The sequence below is a fragment of the Sturnira hondurensis genome, unplaced genomic scaffold, assembly GCF_014824575.4.
Source record: "Sturnira hondurensis isolate 20B ecotype Veracruz unplaced genomic scaffold, ASM1482457v3 Scaffold0020119, whole genome shotgun sequence".
In the NCBI taxonomy this organism is placed as follows: domain Eukaryota; kingdom Metazoa; phylum Chordata; class Mammalia; order Chiroptera; family Phyllostomidae; genus Sturnira; species Sturnira hondurensis.
The window spans coordinates 4,454,854-4,480,389 of record NW_028092750.1 but is presented as its reverse complement, the minus strand read 5'-3'; the positions used below and the strand labels follow the sequence as shown (position 1 = coordinate 4,480,389).

Genomic DNA, 25,536 nt, shown 5'->3' with positions numbered 1-25,536 from the left:
CTCCCGGGCCCTCCTGCAGGGTAGGGTCATCCCTGTTTTCAGTTCATCGCGCGGAGACCTTGTGTGCACACAGGTCGGGGACCTAGGTTGGTCGGGATGGGCTGAGTCCCGCTCTGCAGGCCGGGCCCCAAAGGCCTGAGGTTTCTTTCCCGAGCCGTCTGGCCTGCGATGGGGGCTCTGCTCCACAGCTGGGTGAGGCCTTGGGTGCTGCTGTCCAAGGCGGAAGTGGGAGCCTCGTGTGGAGGTGGTGAGCGGTATTTACTTATTTACGGTTTAACCCCATGTATTTACTCATTCCTGGGCAAGCTATTTGAGGTCAGAAATGATGCTGTGACTGCCACCCAGGCTCCTGCACCCACCGGTGAGAATCTCCCGGGACGTGTCCCTGAGGGGTCAGCCAGCTACCACAGTGGACCCGCCCCTCCAGGCACCGCCAGAAGGTGCTCCCCAGCCCAGCTGCGTAAACTCAGGTGCCAACAGGTGTTGTGCATGGTGCAGGCCACATCCTGACTGGCAGCCTGACTCCCCATGTTGTGGTGCCAGTGGTACCTCCTTGCTGTTTTAGTCACATCTTCCTGTGATCCCTCGAGAGGCTGGGCGTCTCTTCACAAGTGCTGGCCTTTATTTCTCTCCTCTTAGTTGTTGGCACACTGCCGCCCAAGACAGCAGGCCTGGTAGTTGAGGCAAGATGGTCTCAGTGATGTGAACAGGAATCTTGCGTTTTGTGTTTTTGTGCCCCAGCAAGGCAGCAGTGGGTGTGACAGTGACACACTGGAGAGAAGTGGCCACAGCTTCATGCAACTGCCCCCCAGTCCCCGTGTGCAATGGGTCTCGAGCACCTCCGGGAAGGGCTGAGTCAAGGTTCCCAGACTTACGTCTCCCCTGGGGAGTTCTTGGGATGGGCAACACGATGCGTGATGCTGCTCTGGCTCTTGATGCAAAACATCTAAAAATACGCTCTGGAGCCTGGGAGGCAGGTGGAATCCTGGAGGGCAGTTGAGGGGAGGTAAGACCCTACCTGGGGTACTGGGAAAAGCCCCAAGGCCTGGGAGTTCCCCACAGGGTGGGTGTCAGGCAGCAGCCCTGAAATTGACACTGGGGAGCTGAGAAGGGTGTTTGAGCAAATGAGGGAAGGTGGAGGCGGGAGCTCAGGCAGGGAGCCAGGCTCGGGTCTGGATGCACAGTGTGTAGGCTGAGGTTCCAGAGGACTCTGGGTAAGGGGTGGGACCAAGAGCTACCCAGACCCAGCCCGGGCATCTCTGCCTTCAACCTGGAGGCCAGACCCAAGCTCATGTCCCTAATTTGTGTCTTGCTAGGAAATTATTGCCTCCAGATAACTTCGATAATTCCTCGAGTTCCGTTAAGATTGTATTGTCTTTGCCTTGGTTATGACTCTTCTGCCTTCTCGGCCTGTTTTGTTTTCCAAGACATTGTTGGGGGGCCCAGGTCCTGGCTATTTCATCTTCCAGGCTGTCATGGACCAATGTCTCCCCCAGCTCCCCAAATCCCTGTGTTGAAACCTAAAACCAACATGGCTGTTAGGAAGTGCAGCTTGGGAAGGTGCTTAGGGGCAGATGGGGCAGGAGGGCGGGCCCCTCACAATGGCATTGGTGCCCTTACAAGAGTCACACCAAAGAGCTGGCTACCCTCTCCATCCTCCGCTGTATGAGAAGTGGCATCTACAGCCTAGAAGCAGGTCCTCTCCTGGCCATGGAGAGGACTTCCATGTGCCCTGGGCTTGGACTGCCAGCCCCCAGAACAGTGAGAAATCACTTTCCTTTACCATCAGCCACCAGGCTATGGCACTGTGTCACAGCTGTCAGAATGGACGAAGCCACTGGCAAAGCTGTCCTTCTCTAAGTTGCGGCCCATACATTCGGCTTCCCCCAGCTCTGTTCTAGCAGTCTGCATGGCAGGAAGTCTGAGTTCTTCTCTTAGGAGCTGGGCACCCTTCAAAGCCCTCATACTCCCAAACTGAGGCAGCTCCTCAGGGAATGAAGGGTCTCGGGTAGGAATGGAGCCTCTCACAGGGCCCCTTTCTGGCCTCTGGGCAGAGCCATGGGCAAGGGGAACAAGCAGTGTAGGCTGAGCGGGGTGGTGGCAGGGTGGATGTTTGGGTCACAGTGGTTTTTAAGATGTTGCTGGTTTCCAGGTTTCCCCATAGGCTGGGTATGAGAAAGAGAAAGGTAACAGAAAAGATGGAGCTGATGTGACTGAGGGGTTGTAGGGGAAGGTCAAGAGCACTGGACGTGCTGGCCAAGCTGCCCAAGATGCTGAGGGCCACAGACATGAAAGTGAAATTTGCTGAACGAACAAGTAGGGATGGAGGGGTGGGGAGAAGGGAGCGAGGAGCCTGCAGCGGGGAGCAAGGGGAGCCCAAGGGGAGCCGTAGTGGCAGCCAGGGAGGCGGGTGGTGACCAGGCAGTGACTAGTAGGGTGGGGACAGCAAGCAGAAGGCTGGAGGACTTGACAAAGTGAGGTTGTTGCAGATGCACGTGGGCACACCCCAAGTTCCGTTTCAGTTTGTGGGATCTTTGCACTAGTTTTCTCCTTGTCTAACTTTTCTTTAGTTAACATTTAATGTGTTTGGGGGGGTTTGTTTTTTAAGTTCACCTCCTTTTCTTCAGCTGGCTTGGAAATTATATAGTCTGTTTCTTGTGATGTTTCTCAGCCTCAGTGCTACCGATGTCTGGGGTCAGGTGTTCTGTGTTGGGGACCATCCCGGGCACTGCGGGGTGTTGGGCGGCACCCTTGGCCTCCCTCCCTCCTGACAATCAAAAATGTCTCCAGATATTTAATAGTGCCACCGAGTAGCACCAGTATGTGCTAGTTGCTGTTGTCAACAAAAACTAAAATACCTCTGCCTGAAAATGCAGGGTTTTTACCACCTTCAGGCTTCCCTATTTTTCTCACTGTGGCTCCACCGTATTTTTTCATTCTTAGCTTATTGTGTGTGTGAAATGTGCCATGAAGAGTCTGTCAGTTTCTATGGTCTGATGCACAACAGTGAGGGCTGTCACTGTCACTGGTACTTCCTGCCATGAGCACTGCACCCACCCCCATTGTGCCTGATGTCTGTGTCTGTCACTCCTTGTCTGTGGCGTATCCACCTTCCTGTGTCCCCAGACTGCATGGTACTGAGCTCCAAAGCAGAGAGCATGCACAGCTGTGGTGGGTCAAGAGCGGGGCCAGGCAGCCCGAGGCACCACTGCAGGAAGAACTGTGCCAGTGGGCTCAAAGGCTCCCAGGTGTCAGCTGACAGGGAGTCCCTGGTGACTCCTGAAGTGCCAGGTAGTGCAGGTCCTGCAGAGTTGGAAGATGACACTCGTCAACGCTGATTCCTGGGCCACTAGGTGTGGCCTGTTCCGTCCTCACTGGGAGCTGGCTTTGTTCCAAATTTCTCAGACACATGCCTTGGGACAGGGTTCTTGTGACCCAGCATCAGGCAGCAAAAAAACCTTGGAACATTTTGGTCACAGTGAGTCCCCTTTGCATTACTCCACGGTATCATTCTACGGAGTGCCTGTCCTTGCCCACTCGGACCTCTCCTGCCAGATGCTGTTTTGGGGGTTCTTCTTTGAGCCAATTTTCTAATTTCCTCTTGATCAGTTCTTGTTTTGCTGATCTTTAAATAAAGTATTTTATTTTTTAATGGTTTTATTTTATTTATTTTTAGAGAGAGGGGAAGGGAGAGAGGGAAAGAAGATTGAACCGGCGACCCTTTGTTTCGCAGCCCATGCCCAATCCACTGAGCTACACCAACCAGGGCTATCTCCCATCTTCTTTTACTCTCCACGGGCTCAGAAAGAAAACAAAACATTCCTCAGATGTTCCTTTTTGGTAGCATTGGTTTGGGGCTTTTTTAAAGATTTTTATTTTTTAAAGAGGGGGGAGGGAGGGAGAAAGAGAGGGAAACATAAATGTGTGAGAGACACATTGATTGGTTGCCTCTTGCTCGCACCCAACGGAGGACCTGGCCCGCAACCCAAGCATGTGCCCTGACAGGATGTTGAACTGGTGACCTTTCGGTTCACGGGCCGGTGCTCAAGTCACTGAGCCACACCAGCCAGGGCTGTGGTAGCATTCTTGTTTCATGAATACAATCTCTTTTCTCCGAGAACATTCTAGACTGTTCTTTAAGTTCTCCTCTCCCTGTAGAGTCCATTTCCCAAAGGTGTTGTTTTTCTGTTTGGGACCGTTTCCCACACCGGACACTTCCTCAGATCCCTGGGCCCTCCTGGTTGCTCACAGTGAGGAATATGGCCGAGAGGCGGGTGGAAGACCAAATGAGTGTGGGGACACATGGACTCACAGCTAAGCTGGTGGCTGATGGGACCTCTGTGGTGCCACTGTCATTAGATCCTTCTCGGACCAGTTGGATTCCCCAGGGTTCTTCAGTCTCATGCCTAGAAGGTTCCGAATTCCAGAGGCAGGGCGAGGGATGGTGGCGCTCTCCATTTAGCATTCGTATGTGTAGCCGCCTAACCCTGTTTGCCACCACGCTTCCTACCAGGCTGGCTTCCCTCCTGGTTGTGCAGTGGTGTTGTGGGAGGGACACAGGCACCTGAGAACTTTCCAAACAGCTCTCACGCCAGCAGCCTCTCTGTCTCCCCCCTCCCTCAGCCTGGCCTATTAGGACCTGGTGCGTTCAGTGCCTCTGGAAGGTTCTACAGGTAAATCAGGCTGTTTCCTGGCCTTAGGGTTTGGCAGTCAATTGTGGTTCCTCCCTTAAGTCCACCTTCCGGAACACACTGCAGCCTCTGTAGTTAGGCATTTGAGAAGGATCAGAATTGGATGATGTGTTTAGTTGGCCGCAGCCCGAGTTTTAGCCCTTGTTTTTAATACACTTTTCCTATTTATCCACATACCAAAAGCATAGGATGCTGCCTGATTCATGAGTCATTGAATAAAGACAATTAAAATCATTAAAATGTACTTAGTTGAAATGTACTTAGCTTTTGAGCTGCACATATGTTGTTATACACACATATGTTGTTACACACACACACACACACACACACACACACACACACACCAGGCTCCCACTGCAGCCACGGTGACGGAAAAATGCTGGAGTTGGAGAAGGCCCCTCATCCTCCGTCCCCTGGGTCACCATGGCCTCAACAATGTGCCCACTGGCCTGTGTGTGGTCTTTACAGGAAAGCAGTCCCCAAGCACCTGTAGCAGAGGGCAGTAGCCACTGTGGCCCGGCCCAGCGCCACAGGCCCACGCATCCCTCTCGCCTTCAGCTTCCCTGTTTGTAAAATGCCGCCCCACAGTTATTCAGAGGAATGGCTCCCTTGCTCTGCTGTCAAACCTGAATGTCCACATGCAATCCAGGAATGATGGCTGAGGGGCCCTCTGCCACCGGGTTAGGATATAGTTTCGAAACAGAAGCTTGGAGTCCAGGGGGTCCCGCTCAGGCACTGCAGTGAGGAGGTGAGCACAGTGGGAACTCCCAGGCCCATTTGCACCTGGGTATACTGAGGCACACACACAGGGGGCGACCATGGGGCCCTAGGAGTGTCTTCAGGTGGCTAGGAGCCCGCCAGGTGCTGGTGGAAGTAGAGGCCAAAGAGGCTGGACAGCAGCTGGCAGGCAGCAGTCCACCAGACGAGGAAGGCCAGGGTGCCACGGAGGAAGAGGGGCGTGAGCAGGCCACCCAGGGCCCCAGTGATCTGGGCTGCCGCCTGCTGGGCCTCGTCCTCCTTGGGGCCCACTGGGCCATCTCGAGCTGCTGCCAGCACTGGGGGTAGGGGGAGGGCTGGGCCCAGGCCCCAAGAGTAGCCACCTGTGAGAAGAGAGTAGAGGGAGAGAGAAGTGGAGGGAGGGATAGGTAGAGGGAGGGAGGGAGGACAGTAGAATGGGGGTAGGGAGGGGCAGGAGGATGGGGGGGAGGGAGGGGCAGGAGGATGAGGGGTGGGAGGAAGGAGAGGGAGGGGGGCCAAGGTCAGGGTGGCTTCAGAGACCTACAGCCCACCCTCTCCCTGGAAAGCCACTTCCTCTCACCCAGTGTCTTGAGCAGAAGCGTGCAATTGAGGGTGAGGATGACTGGCGTCAGGTACTGCAGGCTCACCACTGTCAGGTAGCAGTAGACCCGTACCACCTGGTGGACAGGTAGCAGTGGCATGTGACCTTCTGGATGCTGGCTGGCCCCGTGCCTGGGAGGACTGGAAGGCCTGCCCCACACCCCAGGTTTCCTCCTCTGGGCCCCCATACCCGCCGCTGGATCTCGCAGGCCTCAATGCAGCCAGCCTCCCGCCGTAGCTGCTCCACGCGGCCCTTGGCCAGGCACAGGTAGGCCTGCAGGTGGGGCCGGGTCACTGCCAGCCGCAGCAGGCACAGTGCCACCAACACCCAGAGGCGCAGTGAGTCAAAGGCCGAGTCCGACAGCCTACACAGTAGAGGGAGCTGATGAGGCCCCCTCTGCCCCAGGGCCTTACCCCAGGACCCAGTTTTCCCACAGCTCCTCCCTGAGCCTCAGAGACGAGAGTACATAGATGGGCCGCCCAGCTGCCCTCCCTCCTGGCCCCACCCACACACGCACAGGGAGACGGGTGTGCCCCCAATGGGTGCCTGGTGCAGGAAGTTCCGTGCAATGGGCTTGGTCCAGAGCCACAGGATGAACAGGGGTGACAGGAAGCTGGTGTGCAGGAGGAACCTGGGGGCAAGGACACAGCGGGGTGAGGCCTAGCCTCTTGCCATCTCCCCATCCTCTCCCCTAGGCTCCCTAACCTCCCATCCACCCAGTGCCCCACTTAACTGCAGCACAGGCCTGTCTTCTGACATAGTCAGTGCATCTCGGTGGGTCTGGGCCAGCCGCAGGCCTGGGAAGGTGAGGAAGGCGCCCAGCAGGGAGCCCAGGATCGCCAGCCCCACGCGGATGGCCAGTTTGACCAGGGGAAGCCTGGGAAGAAGAGATGGGTAAGGGAACCTCATAGCCTGTCAGTCGCTGCCAGAAGGGCACAGCCTGCCCCTGCCCCCTCTCCCTTCCCAGGACTTACACCCAGTCCCAGCCCTTTGACTTCAGAAGTGGCTCCAAGTTCTGGGTCACACTGGCCAGGCCTGGCGAAGACAAGGAGAAGGGTCGGGTAGAATAGACCCCTGGGGCCTGAGAGCCTTCTCTGACCACCTTCAAGATATCTTTTGCTTCTCAAATAGGAACACACTGGCGGCCCCTCAGGCCCCGTGCCCAGGGCTTTAGTGCTCTAGTGACGTGTGGCTCTTTTCAAAGAACAGGAGACTATGCCAGGCAGACCCTTGATTGGGCTGGGGACACAGGGAAAGGAGCACTGAATAGGAGCTCACAGGATTACACCAGGAATCAGGAGATATGATGGGCTCCCGCAGGAGAAAACCAGAGTCCTGGGAGGGACCCTGAGTTCAGGCCCCCAGATTTTCCACAGAGTAAAAACAAGTCAACGTGAACTCACAACCAAAATCACCAAACGCACAGGGAAGTAAATCACTAGAAAGAAGAGTCAGCAAAAGAAAAGTGCAGACCCCAGAGAAGTTCAGAAATGGGTGTCACCAATCACATATGAAGTGATGGAGGAAAACAAAAGCTGGAATCAGAACAGGCGACGCAAGACTACCTTAGAGGATCGGGCAGATGTGCAAAGACGCCAATTACGGTCTTCCAAAGGGAAAATACAATGACTGAAATGATGGGTTATTAAACAGGAAATTAGAAACAGCCAGAGAAGAATTCATGAGTTGGATCTGAAGCAATTACTCAGATTCCAACTCAGAAACACAAGAAGGTGGGGAATCTGAAGGGAGACGGAGCAGTAAGGACAGAATAAAAGGACTGCAAAAATAAGGTCAGATCCCTGAAAAGGGAGAGAGAGAGAATGAAAAGGGGGAGGGGGCACTGCAAGAGAATACTTTGAGAAGTCTGAAGAACGGATGTCACACACAAAGGACAGCAAAGCAGACAAACACAAAGGAATCCATACCTAGACATACTGGTGAAACTGGAGAACAGCAAAAACAAAGAGCGTGTAAAGCAGCCAGGAAGTTAAGACAAGATCACCTATAAACGAAGAACAATTAGGCTGGCAGCCAACGTCAACAGTAACAACAGAAAAGGGACAGATGTAAAATTGATGGCAGAAACAAGGCCCAGTATGTCTAACCATATTAATCACAAGCAGACTGAATGTCAAAGTTAACAACATAGATGGTCAGCCGTGACTGAAAAGACCCAGCTACATGTATTTTAGGGACATACCTCAACATGAGGTCACTGGAAAGTTGAAAGAAAAGAGATGTTAAAAGGGCATAATAAATACTAATCAAAAGAAAACTGGAAAGGCTATAGAAATGGAGGCCTCTCTTCCAGAGGAGATTTAAACTCACTGCACATGGAGAGGCAGTGAACATGTGTTCTTCCAGAACATGTGGACCAGCCCCAGAAACAGATCACATTTAGGCCATAAGCCAAGTTTTAGCAAATGTGCAAGGATTTATTTCAAGTAGACCATCTTCTGCAACCACCGTGCAATTAAGCCACAAATAAATAAGAATTTTTTTAAAGTTCCATGTTTGAAGTTTTTTAAAAAGGTTAAAACTCACAATGGAAACATAAAATACCCAGAACTGCATGGTAATGAAAATACAAATCAAAACTTTGGAGTAGACAGAATGGGATTTAGAAAATATTTATAGCCTTAACTGCTACAAACAGAAAGAGGCTGAAAATTAGTGAATTAATTAGCCAACTAAGAAACTGAAAGAAGGAAAGGACGTCTCCCAGAGTACTGCCCTAAAATCCCCAGGTCCCAGCTGCATAAAAGGAGGATTGGAAAAGAACCCACAATTCACTAAAAATGCAATTGTTTCTCAAGATTGTGTCCTGGGAAAAAAGTCAGTGTGATCCCTATTCATAAAATAAAAGTGAACTCCCAGGAGTTTAAGGGCTTGATGAAACTTGAAATCTTCTGGAAGAACCCTGGCTGGTGTAGCTCAGTGGATTGAGCACAGGCCTGTGAATCAAAGGATCACGGTTTGATTCCCAGTCAGCGCACATGCCTGGGTTGCAGGCCAGTTCCCAGCAGGGGATGCATGAGAGGCAACCATACATTGATGTTTCTCTCCCTCTCTCCTTCCCTTCCCCTCTAAAAATAAATAAAGAAAAAAATTTTTTTAAATGTTCTGGAAGAAAATATACACCGTCTTTGTGATCACTGAGAAGGGAAAGAAAACTTTTGTTCATCAAAAGACAGCAGAAGTGATGGTAGCAATTACATTCAGAGGCTCAGCCAAAATAAGTGTGGTGTGTGTGCACAGCAAACAGTGCACATGCGGTCAGATGAATCTAGGTGAAGAGCATATGAGGTCATTAGAACTTTCTATCAACTTCTCTGTTGGAGAAAAAAAATTTCAATGTGTGGTTGCCTCTCACGTGCCTCCTACCAGGGACCTGGCCTGCAATCCAGGCATGTGCCCTGACTGGGAATCGAACCTGTGACCCTTTACTTCGAAGGCTGGCACTCAATCCACTGAGCCACACCAGCCAAGCTGAGAGAAAAATTTTAAAGAAAAAAAGCACAGAGACAGTGAAAGTCTTCGCTGTCCCTATTCTCACCACAAATTGAGAATTTAATTCCATAATATACTTTCTCATTTTGCATTTAACCTAATTTTGTTCATGACTGCCTTGAGATGAGAACTAGATCAGTCAGTACCAAGACACACATTTTTTTCATATTTTAACTTCTCTAAAATTGGGATCCATATAACAATAGCATGCAATTGTTTAATTAACAATGTTTTTATCTTTTTTGGTGGTTCATGAAATAATGGTGTTAAATTTGATAAGATGAAGTATGTGCTGCATGTTCAACAAAGGATCAGTACCAAGAATATATAAAGAAACCCTACAAATCAAAAAGAAAACAAAGACCTATAGCTCAGCAAAAGCTTCGTGACACTAGATTTGGCAATGAGTTCTTAGATATGACACCAAAGGCATAGGCAACAAAAGAAAAAAATATAAAACACTGAACCTCATGAAAATTAAAAAATGTTGTGTATTAAATGATACTATCAGTGGAGTAAAAGGACAACGCATAGCTCTGACCGATGAGGCTCAGTTGGCTGTGCATCCTTCCACAAACTGAAAGGTCACTGGTTCAATTCCTGTTCAGGGCACGTGCCTGAGTTGCAGGGACAGTCCCCAGTCAGGGCTCATACAGGATGAAAGCGATCGACGTTTCTCCCACATCGATGTTTTTCTCCCTCCATTCCCCTCTCTCTAAAAACAATAAAATCATTTTTTAAAAAAGGCAACCCTTTGAGAGAAAGGGTTGAGAAATATTTGAGAGAAAATATTTGCAAACCAGGTATTTGATAAGGGATTAATACCCCCAGCATATATAGAACTGCTAAAACTCATCAACAAAAACAAACAAACAACCCAATTCTGTCTTCAACAGACAGACACCTTTCCAAAGAAGACATCCAAATGGCCAATAAGTACATGGGGTACTTGACATCACTAATCATGAGGGAAAGGCATGTCAAAACCGCAGTGAGATATCACTTCACACTCACTAGATGGCTACTCTAAAAAAACAAAACAGTAGGTGCTGGTGAGGAGGTGGTAGAGAAAGTTGGAACCCTTGTGCGCTGCTCGTGGGGATGTAAAATGCTGCAGCCACTGTGGAAAAAAACAGTATGGCAGTTCCTCAAAAATTAAACATAGGATTACCACACAGGCCAGCGATTCCACTTCTGGGCACATACCCAAAAGGATTAAAAGCAGAACCTCAGTCTGAAGAAGGTGGTCCGGCACCCAGTCTCATTTTCTTTTGGTGGGAGGGTACATATGTACATGTGTATCTGTTCTTACAGAATGCTTTGTAGTGATTCATAATGTTCTTCTGTTCCACACTTCTATTTTCTTCTATCACAGTCCAAGTACATTCCATCTGAACAAATCCTTTTCATAAAATATGTATTTTATATTTGCAAAAAATTTTTTCAAAAGACATCTACATGTTGATTTCATGTCATTCTCAAAGTTATCATTTGTCTGCTTTTTAATGTTTTCTAATACTGACTTCCAGTCAAGAGGGTGGCATAGGTGAACATGGCTCATCTCCTTGTACAACTGTAGGAGGGTGCAGCCAAAGGGCCCCCAAAAGAAGGATTTATAATGGGGGCCAGAATTCAGGGTGTCCAGGAAATATTAAAAATATGGAATGTCCTCACCCCCCACAAGTCTGAGCTGGGGGATGGGATACATGGAGCAGGGCCATTGAGTTGTTTTGCATAGCAACAGTTTTGCAGATAACCTCTAGAACAGTAACTGAACATATCTATAACCTTTAACTGGTTTCATAGATAGGTTAAATAGCTGTGGCCTTGCTTTTAGCCAGGGAGAAGGGAGTGACATCCACCCAAGATGTAACTGGGAGGCAACCCCCCAGCTTCCGTTACAGCACCTGTGTGAGAGCTTGGAGATGATTGGCTCCACGCTGTGGGGCCACACCTGCCCAGACTCATTATGGCAGCCCAGTAAAGCTGGGAAGATATGGGAGTCCTGGCAAGTGTAGCTGATTGTGGGAGGAGTCGGAAATGGGACTGCAGAGGAAGATTGGTGTGGGGATTTAAACACAGACTTGGCAGCCATTGAAGAGAGAACCATGCGCTTTGGGCCAGACCCGCAGCCATGTGAGAGAGAATCACCATGTAGCTTTAACAAAGAGAACCATGTGGCTTTGGCCAGAGTGCGGGGACCCCTCCCCCAACCTCCATAGCCATGAGAAGAATCACCACTCAGCTTTAGCAGAGAACTGCCATTCAGCTTTGGCAAAGAATCACCACACGGTTTTCTATTTCGTTTCCTGAGATATGCTACCTTGGACTGGGCTAAGGTGGAAAAAAGGACTGTGTGTGTTTGTGGGTGTTTTAAGGGATTTTGGGATTTTGATGAAGACATTAAGTCATTACTCTAAAGTCTGTATCACTTGAATAAATAATTCCTTTCCTTTTCACCAATCTCTGACATGAAGAGCTATAATTCTCTGGCGAAGGGAAAGGCGAACCTAGTACGGGGGACCCCAGGAGAAGGGAGGGTCAACTAGGTAACATTGTGGGACCCCCTTCCCTGGCGGCCAATCCAGGAAACCATGGGAGACCACATGTGCAGTAGCTTTACAGCTACTTGTCACAGGAAAAGCCTGCCAAAACTAGCCAGGAAGGATCCACACTAAAAGAATAGAGTCCCTCCAGCCCATGAGGTCAATCTCTGCTTGGAGTTGGCCTGCTCCCATGTGCTCTGCTATAAACTCTGGGTGTTCGGTTCAAATCTTTGTCCCGATCACCAAGAACCTGGTTGCCTACCTGTGACACAACCACTTACACATCAAAATTACAACTAAAGTACAGAACAGTCATCACCCTGACATGTCAGAAATCGAGTTGCATGGAAGTCTGACAACTATGGAATTAAAGAAAACACATCCAGTCCTGGCTGGTATAGATAGCTCAGTGGGTTGAGCGCAGGCCTACAAACCAAAGGGTCACTGGTTTGATTTCCCATTCAGGGCACATACCTGGGTTGTAGGCTAGGTCCCCATTTGGGGGTGTGCGAGAGGCAACCACACATTGATGTTTCTCTCCCTCTCTTTCTCCTTTCCTTCCCCTCTCTCTAAAAATAAATAAAATATTTAAAATCCAGACTGGTAGGAGGAGGTGGGGGCAGGGGCGCAGGGGACACAGAGGAGGAATGAGTTGGTCCCTCACCCATGTATGGTCATGTGGTAGTAGATAAAGATTTGGGAGGGATATCTCAGGAGCAAGGAGTCCCAGCCTCACACCAGGTCCCCCAAGCCAAAGGTTCCAGTGCCAGGAAAATAAGCCCCCACAACTTCTGGCTGCAAAAACTAGCATGGATTGAGTCAGTAGAAGAAAATTCTAGAGTCCCAAGCAGTTCTTCTTAAAGAACCCACACGTGGACTTAATCATACTAACTCCCTCTGAGCTCCAGCACTGGGGTAGCAGCTTGAAAGGCACCAGTGGACAGGGAGAAAGTAAAGTGTCTGGCATCAAGGTGAGAGCTGGGTGACAGGCTTCTTCCAGACAGAAAGGCAGGCCATTGTCCCTTTTCTGACCCCCTCCACCCACAGAGCCATGAGACTCCATCAACCTGGCTAACACTGTTTGCCCTGTCCTGGAGATCCCCAGAGACTCTGTCCCATCCAATTTACAGGCCCACCCCAGTGACATTTCCATATGAATGGCTGGTCTTGGCTCGTGCTGCACAACTTCCTAAATCCTCTCAAACAAGCAGTGGCCCTGTCAGTGAGCCCCCAACCCCCGTATCTCTTGCTAAGGGGCCACAGGCCTGGCACTAGCAGCAGCCAGCCTAGATTCATAGCTTGGCTTCTGCTGGGAACCTCCAATCCAGCACAAGAAGCAGCCAACTCAGATTGCTTTATAGCTCAGGCAGGGTGGCAACAGGCAAAACACAAGGGACTGACCTCGGCCTGTACCACTTGAGAAACTCCAGAGCTTGTGCACCCAATAGACAACTACAGGTCACGTTGGAGTGCTACTACCCTGCCCCTGCACAGCTGATCCTCCACAAAGGGCAGAGGGTGGTGGTCAGTAGTCACAGGTAATCCTTGTAGCTGATGGGCCTGGGTAAATGCCTCCCATTGATCTGCTAACAGTAATCAAGGCTCAACCACAAGAGGGAAGAGGGTGTACTCAGCCCACACAATGTGTGCACTTCAGTTACCCAGCTTGGGTGATAGGGCAGCTGTGCCACTGGACATTATAGGGCACCTAACACATTAGGCCATGCTACCAAGACAAAAAGTCAAAGCAGCTCTACCTAATACATAGAAACAAACACAGGGAGGCTACCAAAAAGAGGAGACAAAGAAAAGTGGCCCAAATGAAAGGACAGATCAAAACTCCAGAAGAAGAACTAAACAAAATGGAGATAAAAAAATCTATCAGATACAGAGTCAAAAACACTGGTTATAACGATGCTCAAGGAACTTAGTGAGGATCTCAACAGCATAAATAAGATCCAGTCAAAAACAAAGGGCACACTAATTAAAATAAAGAACATTTACAGGGAAACAACAGTAGACTGGATGAAACCAAGAATCAAATCAATGGTTTGGAACAAAAGGAACCAAGAAACAACCAATCAGAATAAGAAGAAAAAAGAATCCAAAAAACAAGTATAGTGTAAGCAGCCTGTGACAGCGTCAAGTGTTCCAACATTCTCATCATAGGGGTACCAAAAGGAGAAGAGAGAGATCAAGAAATTGGAATCTATTTGGAAAAAAAATAGTAAAAGAAAACTTCTCTAATTTGGTCAAAGAAATAGAGATGCAAATCCAGGAGGCACAGAGAATTCCAAACAAGATGGATGCAGAGAGGCCCACTCTAAGACATATCATAATTAAAATGCCAAAGTTTAAAGATAAAGAGAGAATCTTAAAAGCAGCAAGAGAAAAGCAGTTAGTTACCTACAGGGGATTTCCCATAAGACCATCGGCTGATTTCTCTAAAGAAACTTTGCTGGCTAGAAGGAATTGGCAAGAAATATTCCAAGTCATGAAAAGCAGGGACCTACAGCCAAGATGTACTTATCTTACTGTATCACACAAATATATCATTTAGAATAGAAGGGGAGATAAAGAGCTTCCCAGACCAGAAAAAACTAAAGGAGTTTATCACCATCAAATCATTACTATATGAAATATTAAAGAGATTTAAGAAAAAGATCAAAACTATGAACAATTAAATGGCAACAAATACATATCAACAATTGAATCTAAAAACCAAACTAAGCAGTACTTCTGCCAAGATGCAGACATAGGTGGAAACCCTGTGCCTTCTCCCACAACCAAGTTTGAGTACAACAAAGGTTTGGTGAACAAAGAACAGAAAATTGAACTATACAGAAGTCCGACAACAACCAACCATTCAATCGAACTGGTAAGAGGGGTGGAGCCAGCAGTGGAGCAGGGACGGGCAAGAAAGATCCCCAGACCCCAGGCTCCCAGGCAGCCCCGTGTGGGGTGCAGAGGGTGCAGAGGGTGCAGAGCAGCGGGCTGGCTGCGGTCACACATTCGCGCGCAGATAAACCAGCAGAGGAGTGAGCAGTGAGACAGACTGGGCAGGCCCCAAGGTTGAACCCAGCGGCAGCGGGCTGACCGAGGTAGCACATTTGCACAGAGTGGGAGGACCGTGCGGCCCTGGCGGGAGGCAGCAGAGGGGGCTGCCATTGCCTTCCTTTGGCCCCGCCCCCACATACAGCATCACAACCCATCGACTGAGTTGCCCCACCCTAGTGAACACCTAGGGCTCTCCTCCTCATACATAACAGGCACAAACAGTCCAAAATATGGCTCAAGAACTCAAAGCCCCAGAGCTGATAACTCTAAGCGACCAGGAAATAGCGAAACTCTCAGATGCACAATTCAAAATACTGGTGATCAAGATGCTCACAGAACTGGTTAATTTTAGCCACAAATTAGAAGAACATTTGAAGGCTAAACTAATTGAAATGAAGGGAAATGCACAGGAAACCAATAATGATGGAAAGGAAACTGGGACTCAAATCAATGGAGTGGACCAGAAGGAAGAACGAAACATCCAACCAGAAAAGAATGAAGAAAGAAGAATTCAAAAAAAATGAGGAGAGGCTTAGGAACCTCCAGGGCATCTTTAAACATTCCAACATCTGAATTATAGGGGTACCAGAAGGGGAAAAGAAACAGCCACAAGTGGAAATTTTATTTGAACAAATATTAAAGGAGAACTTCCGCAGTCGGAAAAGGAAATAGACTTCCAGGAAATCCAGGAAGCTCAGAGAGTCCCAAAGAAGTTGGACCCAAGAAGGAACACACCAAGGCACATCATAATTACATTACCCAAGATTAAAATGAAGGAGAAAATCCTAGAAGCAGCAAGAGATAAGGGGACAGTCACCTACAAAGGAGTTCTCATCAGACTGTCAGCTGGTTTCTCAAAAGAGACCTTACAGGCAAGAAGGGGCTGGAAAGAAGTATTCCAAGTCATGAAATCCAAAGACCTACGTCCAAGATTGCTCTATCCAGCAAAGCTTTCATTTAGATTGGAAGGGCAGATAAAGTGCTTCTCAGATAAGGTCAAATTCAAGGAGTTCATCATCAGCAGGCCCTTATTATATGAAATGCTAAAGGGACTTATATAAGAAAGTGATGATGAACAATATTAACATTGAAAGGACAGCAAACACACAGTAACAACCACACCTAAAATAAAAGCAAACCAAGAGGACAGCTAGATCAGGAGTGGAACCATAGAAATGAAGAACACATGGAGGGTTAGCAACAGGGGAGTGGGAGGAGGAGAAGGGGGAAGAAGGCACAGAAAATAAGTAGCATAGATGGTAGGTAAAAAATAGATAGGAGGGAGGGCAAGAATAGTAGGGGAAATTTAGAATCTAAAGAACTTGAGACACGTGGGCTTAAACTAAAGGGGGAAGGGTGGGGAGGGGATGTGTAGGGTGGAGGGGAATGAAGGGAGGAAGAGAACAACTGTAATGGTATAATCAATAAAATATATTTTAAAATTAATTAATTAATTAATTAATTTAAAAAGAACCAAACTATGAAGGCAACGTAAGTGTCCATTGGTTGGTAAATAGATAAGCCAAATGTAGCCCATTGATACAATGGAATATTATACAGCATTAAAAAGGAAGAGCATTCTAACACCAGCTACATGGATGAAACTTGAGAATACTGCGCTCAATGAAATAAGCCAGTCATAAAAGGACAAATTCTGCATGACTCCGCTTTTGGAAGTCCTCACACGGAAAGTGGAATGGTGGATGACAGAGGCTAGGGGGTAGGGGTGGAGTTAGTGCTTAATGGGGACGGAGTTTCAGGTTTGCAAAATTAGAAATTTCTATGGATGGTGGGGACAGTCACACAGCACTGTGAATGGACTGAACACCACTGAACCGTACACTTAAAAATGGTTTAAAAAATGGTTAAAATGGTAAATGTTAATATGAATATTTTACCACAAACAAAATTTTTAAAAATACAAACAACCTGAAAGAAAAATGAGCAACAGTATGAACAGGCTTTTGACAAAAGAGGAAAGAAAATCGTGAATAAACAGGAAACAAGAGTAAAAAAACAAACAGCAAAAGAGGCTCAACACCCCTGCACCCCCAACCCATGGGTCACTAGAAAAATGCACATCAAGACTCAAAAAGCATCATTCTACATGGCTAGACTGGTACCATACATTTTTTAAAAATATTTTATTTATTTATAGGGAGGGGGAAGAGAGGAAGAGAGATATGGATTTGTTGCCTCTTGCATAGGCCCTAACCAGGGACCAGGCCCACAGTGCAGGCATGTGCCCGGACTGGGAATCCAACCAGCTGGGACTCAGTGGGCAGCATGAACCCTGTGTCCATGCTCTGGACCCCAGGTTGTATGGCTGGTGGATATGCTGATGCTGAAAACTGCTCTGATAATGCTCGGGCACCATCTCATAAAGTCTGCACCCAAAAGAAACACCTGCCCGTGAGGAACTATGTACACGAATGTTCCTGTAACAGCTAGAAAAAGCTGAACTCTGGAGACCACCTAAATGTGTGTCAACAGGAGAAAGGGCGCGTACAGAGTGGAGTCTGATCGCATTATCCATGGTGACGAGAGACGAGCCAAAGGCCCCCAGACCCACACAGCCTGGTTTGGGAACAGTCTCAGAGAGCTAGTAAAGCCCGGCTGGAAAACGACACATTGTAAAACTGCACAATAAATCCTTTAGGGACAGAAACACATGTGATGAAACTGTTTGTTTTTTAAGGCAAAGGAATGATGAACACAAAGCTGAGAGACTGGCTGAGGCAGGGAACAGGCCAGCTCTTATTTGGGAGGCGGGTTTGTGGGTGTTTACGTTACTATTTTACTTCATAATTCACATATGTGTTCCTTTATGTACATCAAATATGATATAATTTTAAAACTAGAAGAGCAGGGATAATTGGTAAAGATAAAGCTCAAGGAATCAACAAGGCCGTGTAAGGCACACTGAGGATTTTTGGTCTTTTTCCAAGGACTATTCGAGTCTGGTGTCAGGCAGAGAAGTGACATGATCCAAATTATATTTTTAAAAGACCAATCAAGTAATACAAAAAGTGAAAAGAAAAATGAGAAACTAAGAAAAAATATTTGCAACTCCTATCACACACAAAGGCTAATTTCCTTAATACAGAAAGAAAGAGCTCCTACAAATCAATAAAAGGGTCACAGCCCAGTAAAAACTGGGTAAAAGGACAGACTGTTTCTGGAAGGGAAAGAGAAATAGCTCTTCAGCATATAAAGATTCTCGGCCTCACTTATATTTTCACCCCTTAGATTACCCAAGACGAAAAAAGTCTGAGGAAATACACGGCAGGGCGGCAGTGGGCGGGGGCGGGGAGTGTGATATGGGGAAATAGGCTTGATGAGGTATCTTTCCTGAAGGGCAATTTGCAACATTATCAAAATTAGAAATACGCTCGTGGCACAGGACCACAGGCACAAAGCTATTCCCAAATGTCTCTGTTGTGTAGTAACATGGTTTTGTGCAAAAACACTCAATACCAAAAGACTTAGACATCCATACACAGGAGCCTGGGTAAATATTAATAGAACATCCTTAAGACGAACTACCAGCTGGTGCATCTCTCCACACCACGCCTCTCTCCTCTCTTGGAGACTGAATAAAATCTCTTTCTTCTCTTTGTGAATTCTTTCCCAGCCTGCGTCACCAACCACCCTAACATTTTGGTGGCCCATACAGGGACAATCTCTATTTCCCCCTCTCCTCCGGCCAGCTAAGACCTCTGCCTAGGGGAGCAGTGGGCAGCAGAAGCTCTCTCCAGGCTCACCCCCTAATCCTGTCTCTGTGAGGTTTGGAGAGAGGATCCTAATCCTTCTCCGTCTGTCCGGGGTCTCTCTGGACAGCCCCCTCCCCACCCAGCTCCGCGTCCTCACTGTGGGCAATACTCAGCTGACCCCGCCCAAGGTCTCCCCACTGGGATGTCTGCTTAAGAACTTAAAGGCTCTGCGACTTAGTGACCTCAAGCCCAAGTGCTTGACTCTCTGTTGCAACACTGCCTGGCCTCAGTACAAACTGGGAGACCAGGAAGTCTGGCCCGTGAACGGACCTCTTAACTAAAATACTATCCTCCAACTTGACCTTTACTGTCACCTTCTCAGTCCCCTCCTTAGTTTAGTTCTTGAGAGGAGATAACATTTTAACCTTCAGCAGGGATTCCAGCATCTTTCCCCTAACCCTACCTGTTCATTAAAAGAAAGGAAGAAGTAAAAAAAGATGAAATACCATGTACCTGTCCCAAGAAACAGTACCGTATGTGCATCGTGGGACAACCTCCAGTATTTGTTGCTTTTAAAGGAAAAAGACAAAGTGCAGAGACACCTACGCTACTTTTTCACACAAGGAAAAGCAGCACCCAGGTGTCCCCCGGGGAGGAACCCATGTGGAAGGGTAATTCCCACTCTACAGCCTTTTGTATTTCATGAATCGTGTACCATTTACCTATTTCCTCCCATAAACTAAACAAAAATAGGGAAATGTTACATCACTGTGGCTGCTGGGTAGAGGGCAGACTGGAGGGGAACAGAAGTGTCTCGTGAAGAGCTACAGCCACTGGCGTCCATCAGACTGAGACTGGACGTCCTCTCATCCTCAAAGCCCAAGGGGGGCGCTGAGGAGGGTAGAAACCCATGGAGACTTTCAGGCCCCAGGAGCCACATCTTTTACTCACAATGTGCAGGTAAAACAAACCACTTAAACCCCCCACTCACCAGCTTACGGTAGGAGTGGCAGGTGTCCACGCCACACCCCTGATGCACATACCTGGCTCCAGGCCTAGCTCGAGGGTCTCCTCCGGCACGGCCTGCACCAGCATGGCCAGGAGCAGGAAGAGGAAGGCGAAGGTGAGGCAGACAGAGCGCTCTCCTCCCTGCTCAGCGCTGAAGTACAGCCGAGTCACTGTCAGGAACACCTTGCTGGGGGCAGAGTTAAGGAGGCCCCCACCTGCGATGCCCTTGCCCCCTCCACCACCCTGAGCCAGTGACACCCCAAATCCAGAGCACAAACACCATGTTTAGGTTTGGGGTCCTGGGGAGCAGGGGAGTGGCCAAAGAGAAGAGTGAGCTGATCAACAAGCCCAGGACACAAAGCGAAAATGCTGCTCATGCCTGTGGCAGCAGCACGGGGTCGTGCGCATGGCAGGCCTGCCCGGGCCAGGCCTTCGGCTCGGCTCACCACTCCATGCATGGCCAGTCAGAAACTGCCAACAGGTCAGTCTCTTCAGGAGGCCCGCCTGGCCTCCTGGCTACCTCCACGGCCCGTTTCTCTGAGAAGCTGGCAGACCCAGGGCTGTGTCCCCAACCTGCCCTGAAGAGACCCCAGAGCTTTCAGGAATGTATGGACCCCCGGATGGGCTTCCCTTCTTCCCAAGCCCACTGCACGAGGACCTTTTCTCCTACCCGGGTCCCCAAAGTCACAGGTTCACCTCTGCTCTCTGTGCTGCTTAATAGAAAAATTGCCCGGGCGGTGTAGTGCAATGGGCAAGAGCGTCGTCTGGACAGGCTAAGGCTGCAGGTTTGATCTCTGGTCAGGGTGCATACGAGGATCAACCAACAAATGCATAAATAAGCAGAACAACAAATTGATGTTTCTCTCTCTAAAATCAATAAATAAAACATTTTTTAAATTGCATAAAGTAAAAAAATTTAAAAATTGTAGCAGGAGTGTCTCCTTCCCGGCCCCATGTCTGTGTGGGCCCGGAGACTTGCCTTGACTGTGAGAATGGACGTGGCGGGCCAACTGGGGCAAGGCCCCAGGAGGCCCGCGGTGCCCCGCCTTCCTTGCTGCCTTTCTGCAGCTGTGGTGTGGGAGCCTGGCAGAGCCTGCTAGAAGGGGCACTATGGGGAGTACAGACGAGGCATCCAGCTGAGCCTGGCCCAGGAAAGCAAATGAAATAGCGACTGCTTTATCCCACTGAGTTTGGGGGAGGCTTGTGTCATGGCAGTCCATAACCAATGACTAATTTCAGGGAGACAGGGAGCCTAGTCAGGTTCCCATATGCCCCTGCCTGCCCCTCCTGGAGCTGGAAGGATACAGAGAGAAGGCGATGGTAAGTAGACACCAAAACACAGCAATATTAGTCTCCCTGGCTGGGCCCAAAACATAGTAGTAGGCCTCTGTGAAGAGGTACACGCCACCTGAGTACACGGCAAAGTCCACGAACCACTGGTACTCCAGGAAGAAGCGCAGGACTGCGGGACACATTGCTCAGTTGAGGCCGCCTGCCCAGGGCTTTTCCCTACCCACTCACCCTGCCAGGGCATGGGCAAAGCGAGGTGAGCTGGGGAGCCACTGGGCTGTTACCGAGGGCATCCACGGCTGTGAGGGGGCAGGTCTCCAGCTGGAAAGGGGCATCTCGGGGGACATACAAAGTCTTCTCTTCACTATAGCCATTGGCCCACCTGGAGGGGTGGGGGGAGTCAGAGCAGCATCCTCCCTTCTCTCCTCCCAGTCCAGTGCACCTCCCCCTACCCCAGCCCGGGAGGTGCAGAGTGCCACCCACAGAGCACAGGAGCCAGCTTGGGAGGTACCTTCCCTCCCACTTTGGGTTTCCCCTAAACACCCAAGTGTGGGCACCACCCACCCACAGGGCCTTCCCACAGCAAACTTATAAGCATTCGATGCCTACTGAAGGTAGCCTATGCTGACAATAAAAACCATTCCGCCTGCAGTGTCCCGGATTCTCCTCAGTGCCCACAGCAGTGCCTGCAGTGGGCAACCTCCCCTAAGGCTGGGGGCTCACTCACCGCTCCCTCCTGCCTCTGGGCCTCTGCTTGCCTGCCAGGGCCCGGAGCTCTTCCTCTGAAGGGTGCTTGTACCTGAAGAGACTGAGGGCAAAGACAGGCGGGGGGATGTCAAGGTGGTGAACCTCAAAACACAGGACTGGAGCCAGAGGGAGGGCTGCACCCTGGCACACCTGGCGACAGGTGGCGCAGGGACCGTGAAAGGCCAGGGCAAGGCACGGGAGGTGGGCTGGGGCAGTGCAGCAGGGGTCGTGGACACCACTGTGTCTGCTGGCTAACTCATTAAGCACAGTGGGTGTGCACACTAAGGAGAGTGCACAGTTCCCACCAAATCCCAGACGCAAACAGGGACAAAAAGTACTTCGGGAAACAACTACATCTAACAGCGAGAGTGGAGTGGAAGAGGGGTAAAGTGGGGGAACCAGCTGCTCTTCTGAGGGCGGAGATGGTCTCCCGTGGGGGTACCTGTCAGAACCGATACAACTGTGCACTTCCCCGATATGCAGTTTGCTGTATTTAACTCATCTCAATAAAGCTGTTAAAAAAAAAAACTACCAGCCCTGGCTGGCACGGCTCTGAGGATCAAGGGCCAGCCTCCAAACAAAAAGGTTGCCAGTTCGATTCCCAGTCAGGGCACATGCTTGGGTAGTGGGGGGGATACTTGGTTGGGGGCATGTGAGAGACAATCGATTTATGTTTCTCTCCCTCTCCTTCTCCCTCCCCTTCTCTCTCTCTCTCTAAAGGTAAGTAAGTAAAATCTTAAAAAAAGAGAAAAGACTACCAGCAGGGCCCAAGGCAGGGCTGAGGGGAACCAGAGAAGGCTGGGCTCCTCCCACTTCTGGGAGGGGCTGTTGCTCACCTGCCATTGCAGAGCAGCCAGCGTGCAAAGGAGCAGTGTGGGGCCAGCCGGTGCATGAGAGTGGCAGTGAGCAGGGTCACCACCAGCTGTACTCCGAGGACAGCCTGGGGGAGGGGACATGACAGGCAGTGCTGGCCACAGAGTAACAAGATCATTCCCTCCAAAATCACTCCCTCCTAACCCAGCTATTTATAGAGATGCAGAGCCAGGTGGGGGAGGGTGGCTTCCCTGGCTCCAGATGCATCTTGGGGGAAGAGGACTGGGGTGAGGTCAGACCCAATCCTGGGAGCCTCTGCTGAGCATGGAACCCCACACCTGGCTGGGGAGGATGGAGAGCATGTGTCGGGGCAGAGACAGGCTCAGACAGGTTTGCTTCCAGTCCCTGCCATGGATTCCAGGTATTAATCTCCCCAGCCTGGTTTTCATCAGCTGAAAGCGAAGTGCTTCCCATTGTGGCTGCCAGCTGGGCCTACAACGACCCCAGTGCACCCATTGAAAAGGGCTTCTCTTCCACCCTGGTCCCAGCCTTGGCACCAATTGTCTCGGGCAAGCTTCTATCTCCACCCTTCACCCCAGTGGCTGCGTCACCCACTTCTCTCTGCACCTCCCCTTGTCACCAGCCTCCTCAGCCAGCCACTACCTGTTCCAGGACAGACTCAGCTCTTTGAGTGGGGTGACTGTTTTCTCACTGGGCATTTTCTCACCTAGTTCTATACACCAACCTTTTTAACAAAAATCCCTAACATATTTTCATGTGCTTATTTTGAAACACTTTAGGAGAAATGTTTTCTGGTAATCAGTTGGAAGCTATTTGAATGTAGAAAATACTGATGTGCTATCAGTAATTATGTAAAACGTGCTCAGGAGAGTTATCTACTAGTATTATGGCATTATAATTAACAACTAAAATGAAATAGATTAATATTAATTATTTAAATTATCCCTTAATCAGGCAAAACTAAGCTAACTGTAAAAAAAAGTTCCAGTGGGGTAAATATCAGGCCTAGCACTGTAATTCCGAGTGACAGCTGAGAAATGCATCATTAAAATAACCAACTCATTGGATATTTTCTGTATGCCTGTGACTTGTACACTGAGACCATACGTATTTTTTCAGTAACGAGGGTGGGGTGCCATCTTTCTGATCTCTACATCTCACTGATCTACTCTCATTGCTCACCTTTCCCCCACCAAGTACAAACTGGCCAGCAGGCACTGATGAGCACGGCATTGTCTTGGGCACTCCCAAGTCCTGAGGGCCAGGCTTCCCACCCACTCTTCTCCCCCAGGACCCCTTCTCTCCTCTGCAGACCCCCAGTGCCTCCCACCAATGCTCTCCAAACTTCCCAGCCTCTGAGAGCCCTTGCCTGCTTTTCTGCTCCCTCTGTGGGCCTCTCTCCCATAACCCCATTCTCTGCCAGGGTGTTAACCACTGACCTGGCCCAGTGAGACCCCAAGAGAGCTGTACCCCCAGCCTGGACCTCTCTGCCAACCCTGCAGACCCCTGCTTCCCCAGGCCTTTTGGGGGGGCCCAGCACCCACCCCTCACTCCCAAGAACACACCATGTGGCTCCTCCAGGGCATACCACAGCTTCTCAGTCTCACGGCCAACATGCGGTTCTGCGCCACGGCTCGCAAGGCCTGGCAGGCCCAGCTCCAGATCACTCCACCCCAATGCCTGGCACACCGCCCCCCACCCCACACCTCCCAGGGAGGGGGCACATAGTTGGAACCATGGTCCCAGTACCCAGGACAGGAAGAAAGGACCAGAGGGAGGCTAAGAAGGACAGAAGGCATGAGTCCTCCACCTAAGGACCCCCCCAGGTCTGTCCTGGGATGTTTCTCACACCCTGCCACTAGCAGCATCCTGGGGTCCACACTCTGCACATCACCAAAAAGATCTTCTAAAGCCTGCCACTCCCTTCCCTGTTCAGGGCATTTCCCTGGATCTTCCCTCCATTCCGGTCCCGAGAGCCATGTGCTTCACCGCCTGCAGCATCTCCACCCAGCCCAGAACGACTCCCACTCTCAGGCATCCGCTTCATCAGTGCTTTCACTTCAGGCCCACCTCCAACACTCCTCCAGACATCCCTGCCCCCTCGCCTCTGGCAGAGTCAGGTCTCCCTTTGTCCTGTGCAAACCCCTAGGGGCTGGGGGTGGGGGGTCCCCAACCTCGCTAGAAACCAGCTTGGCACACAGGGATGGGATAAATTTTAACAACAAACTCAAATTTTGGACCCAGAGCCGCGTGAGACCTGAGTGCTGCAACTGTGCTGCCTCCAAACTGGGACCCTTGACGCCCTGAAGCCACCCAGATCCCGTCGGTCTGGCCCCCTACTTTCAGGGCCCCCCCCCCGCCCTTCTGCACATACCAGTACCCGAAAGGACTCGCCGGCGCGGCACCCACACTCCCGCAGGACCCCATCCCTAGGCTGCGTCCCAGGGGGACCCCAGACCTCCCTTGCGAGGCCGCGAACGAGTTCAGGTCCCCAGTTCTCTCAGGGGATCCCAGGAGCCTAGAGACTAGGACCCCCAGAATGTTCAGGGGATTCCAGTACCCTCCCTCGGCAAGACCCTCGAACCCCTCATATGTCCCGCAGCGAGATGCTGACCCCAGAGAGAGACACACGTCACTCTGCGCGAGCCTCCAATCCCTACAAAAGAAACCCTGTCCCTTTGAGCCTCAGGACACCCGTTTACCATGTCGCCGGCTGGAATGCGGCCGCAGCCCCTTGAGTCCAGGCTCATTACATTTTATGGAAACTTGACCAATCGGAGCCTGAATCTGGTATGACA

The 25,536-nt window shown here is 50.0% G+C and overlaps 1 protein-coding gene across 4 annotated transcripts; it reads right to left on the bottom strand.

Annotated features, from left to right (window-relative positions):
• Nucleotides 1-4,180: 4,180 nt before the first annotated feature.
• On the bottom strand, nt 4,181-25,518 carry TMEM161A (transmembrane protein 161A). Of its 4 annotated transcripts, none has more exons than XM_037028728.1 (12): nt 25,441-25,518; nt 22,741-22,844; nt 21,885-21,965; nt 21,442-21,539; nt 21,173-21,329; nt 19,903-20,054; nt 7,005-7,065; nt 6,764-6,907; nt 6,548-6,661; nt 6,220-6,394; nt 6,010-6,106; nt 4,181-5,791 (listed from the first exon to the last, which is right to left on the bottom strand). In XM_037028728.1, the coding sequence occupies exons 1-12, from the start codon at nt 25,486-25,488 to the stop codon at nt 5,538-5,540; spliced, it is 1,485 nt and encodes a 494-aa protein (XP_036884623.1). In that variant the 5' UTR covers nt 25,489-25,518; the 3' UTR covers nt 4,181-5,537. The 4 variants fall into 4 exon arrangements, with proteins under 4 accessions (XP_036884623.1, XP_036884626.1, XP_036884622.1 ...); XM_037028731.1 differs by lacking the exon at nt 25,441-25,518 and adding an exon at nt 25,353-25,423; XM_037028727.1 differs by lacking the exon at nt 25,441-25,518 and adding an exon at nt 24,304-25,330.
• Nucleotides 25,519-25,536: the final 18 nt, after the last annotated feature.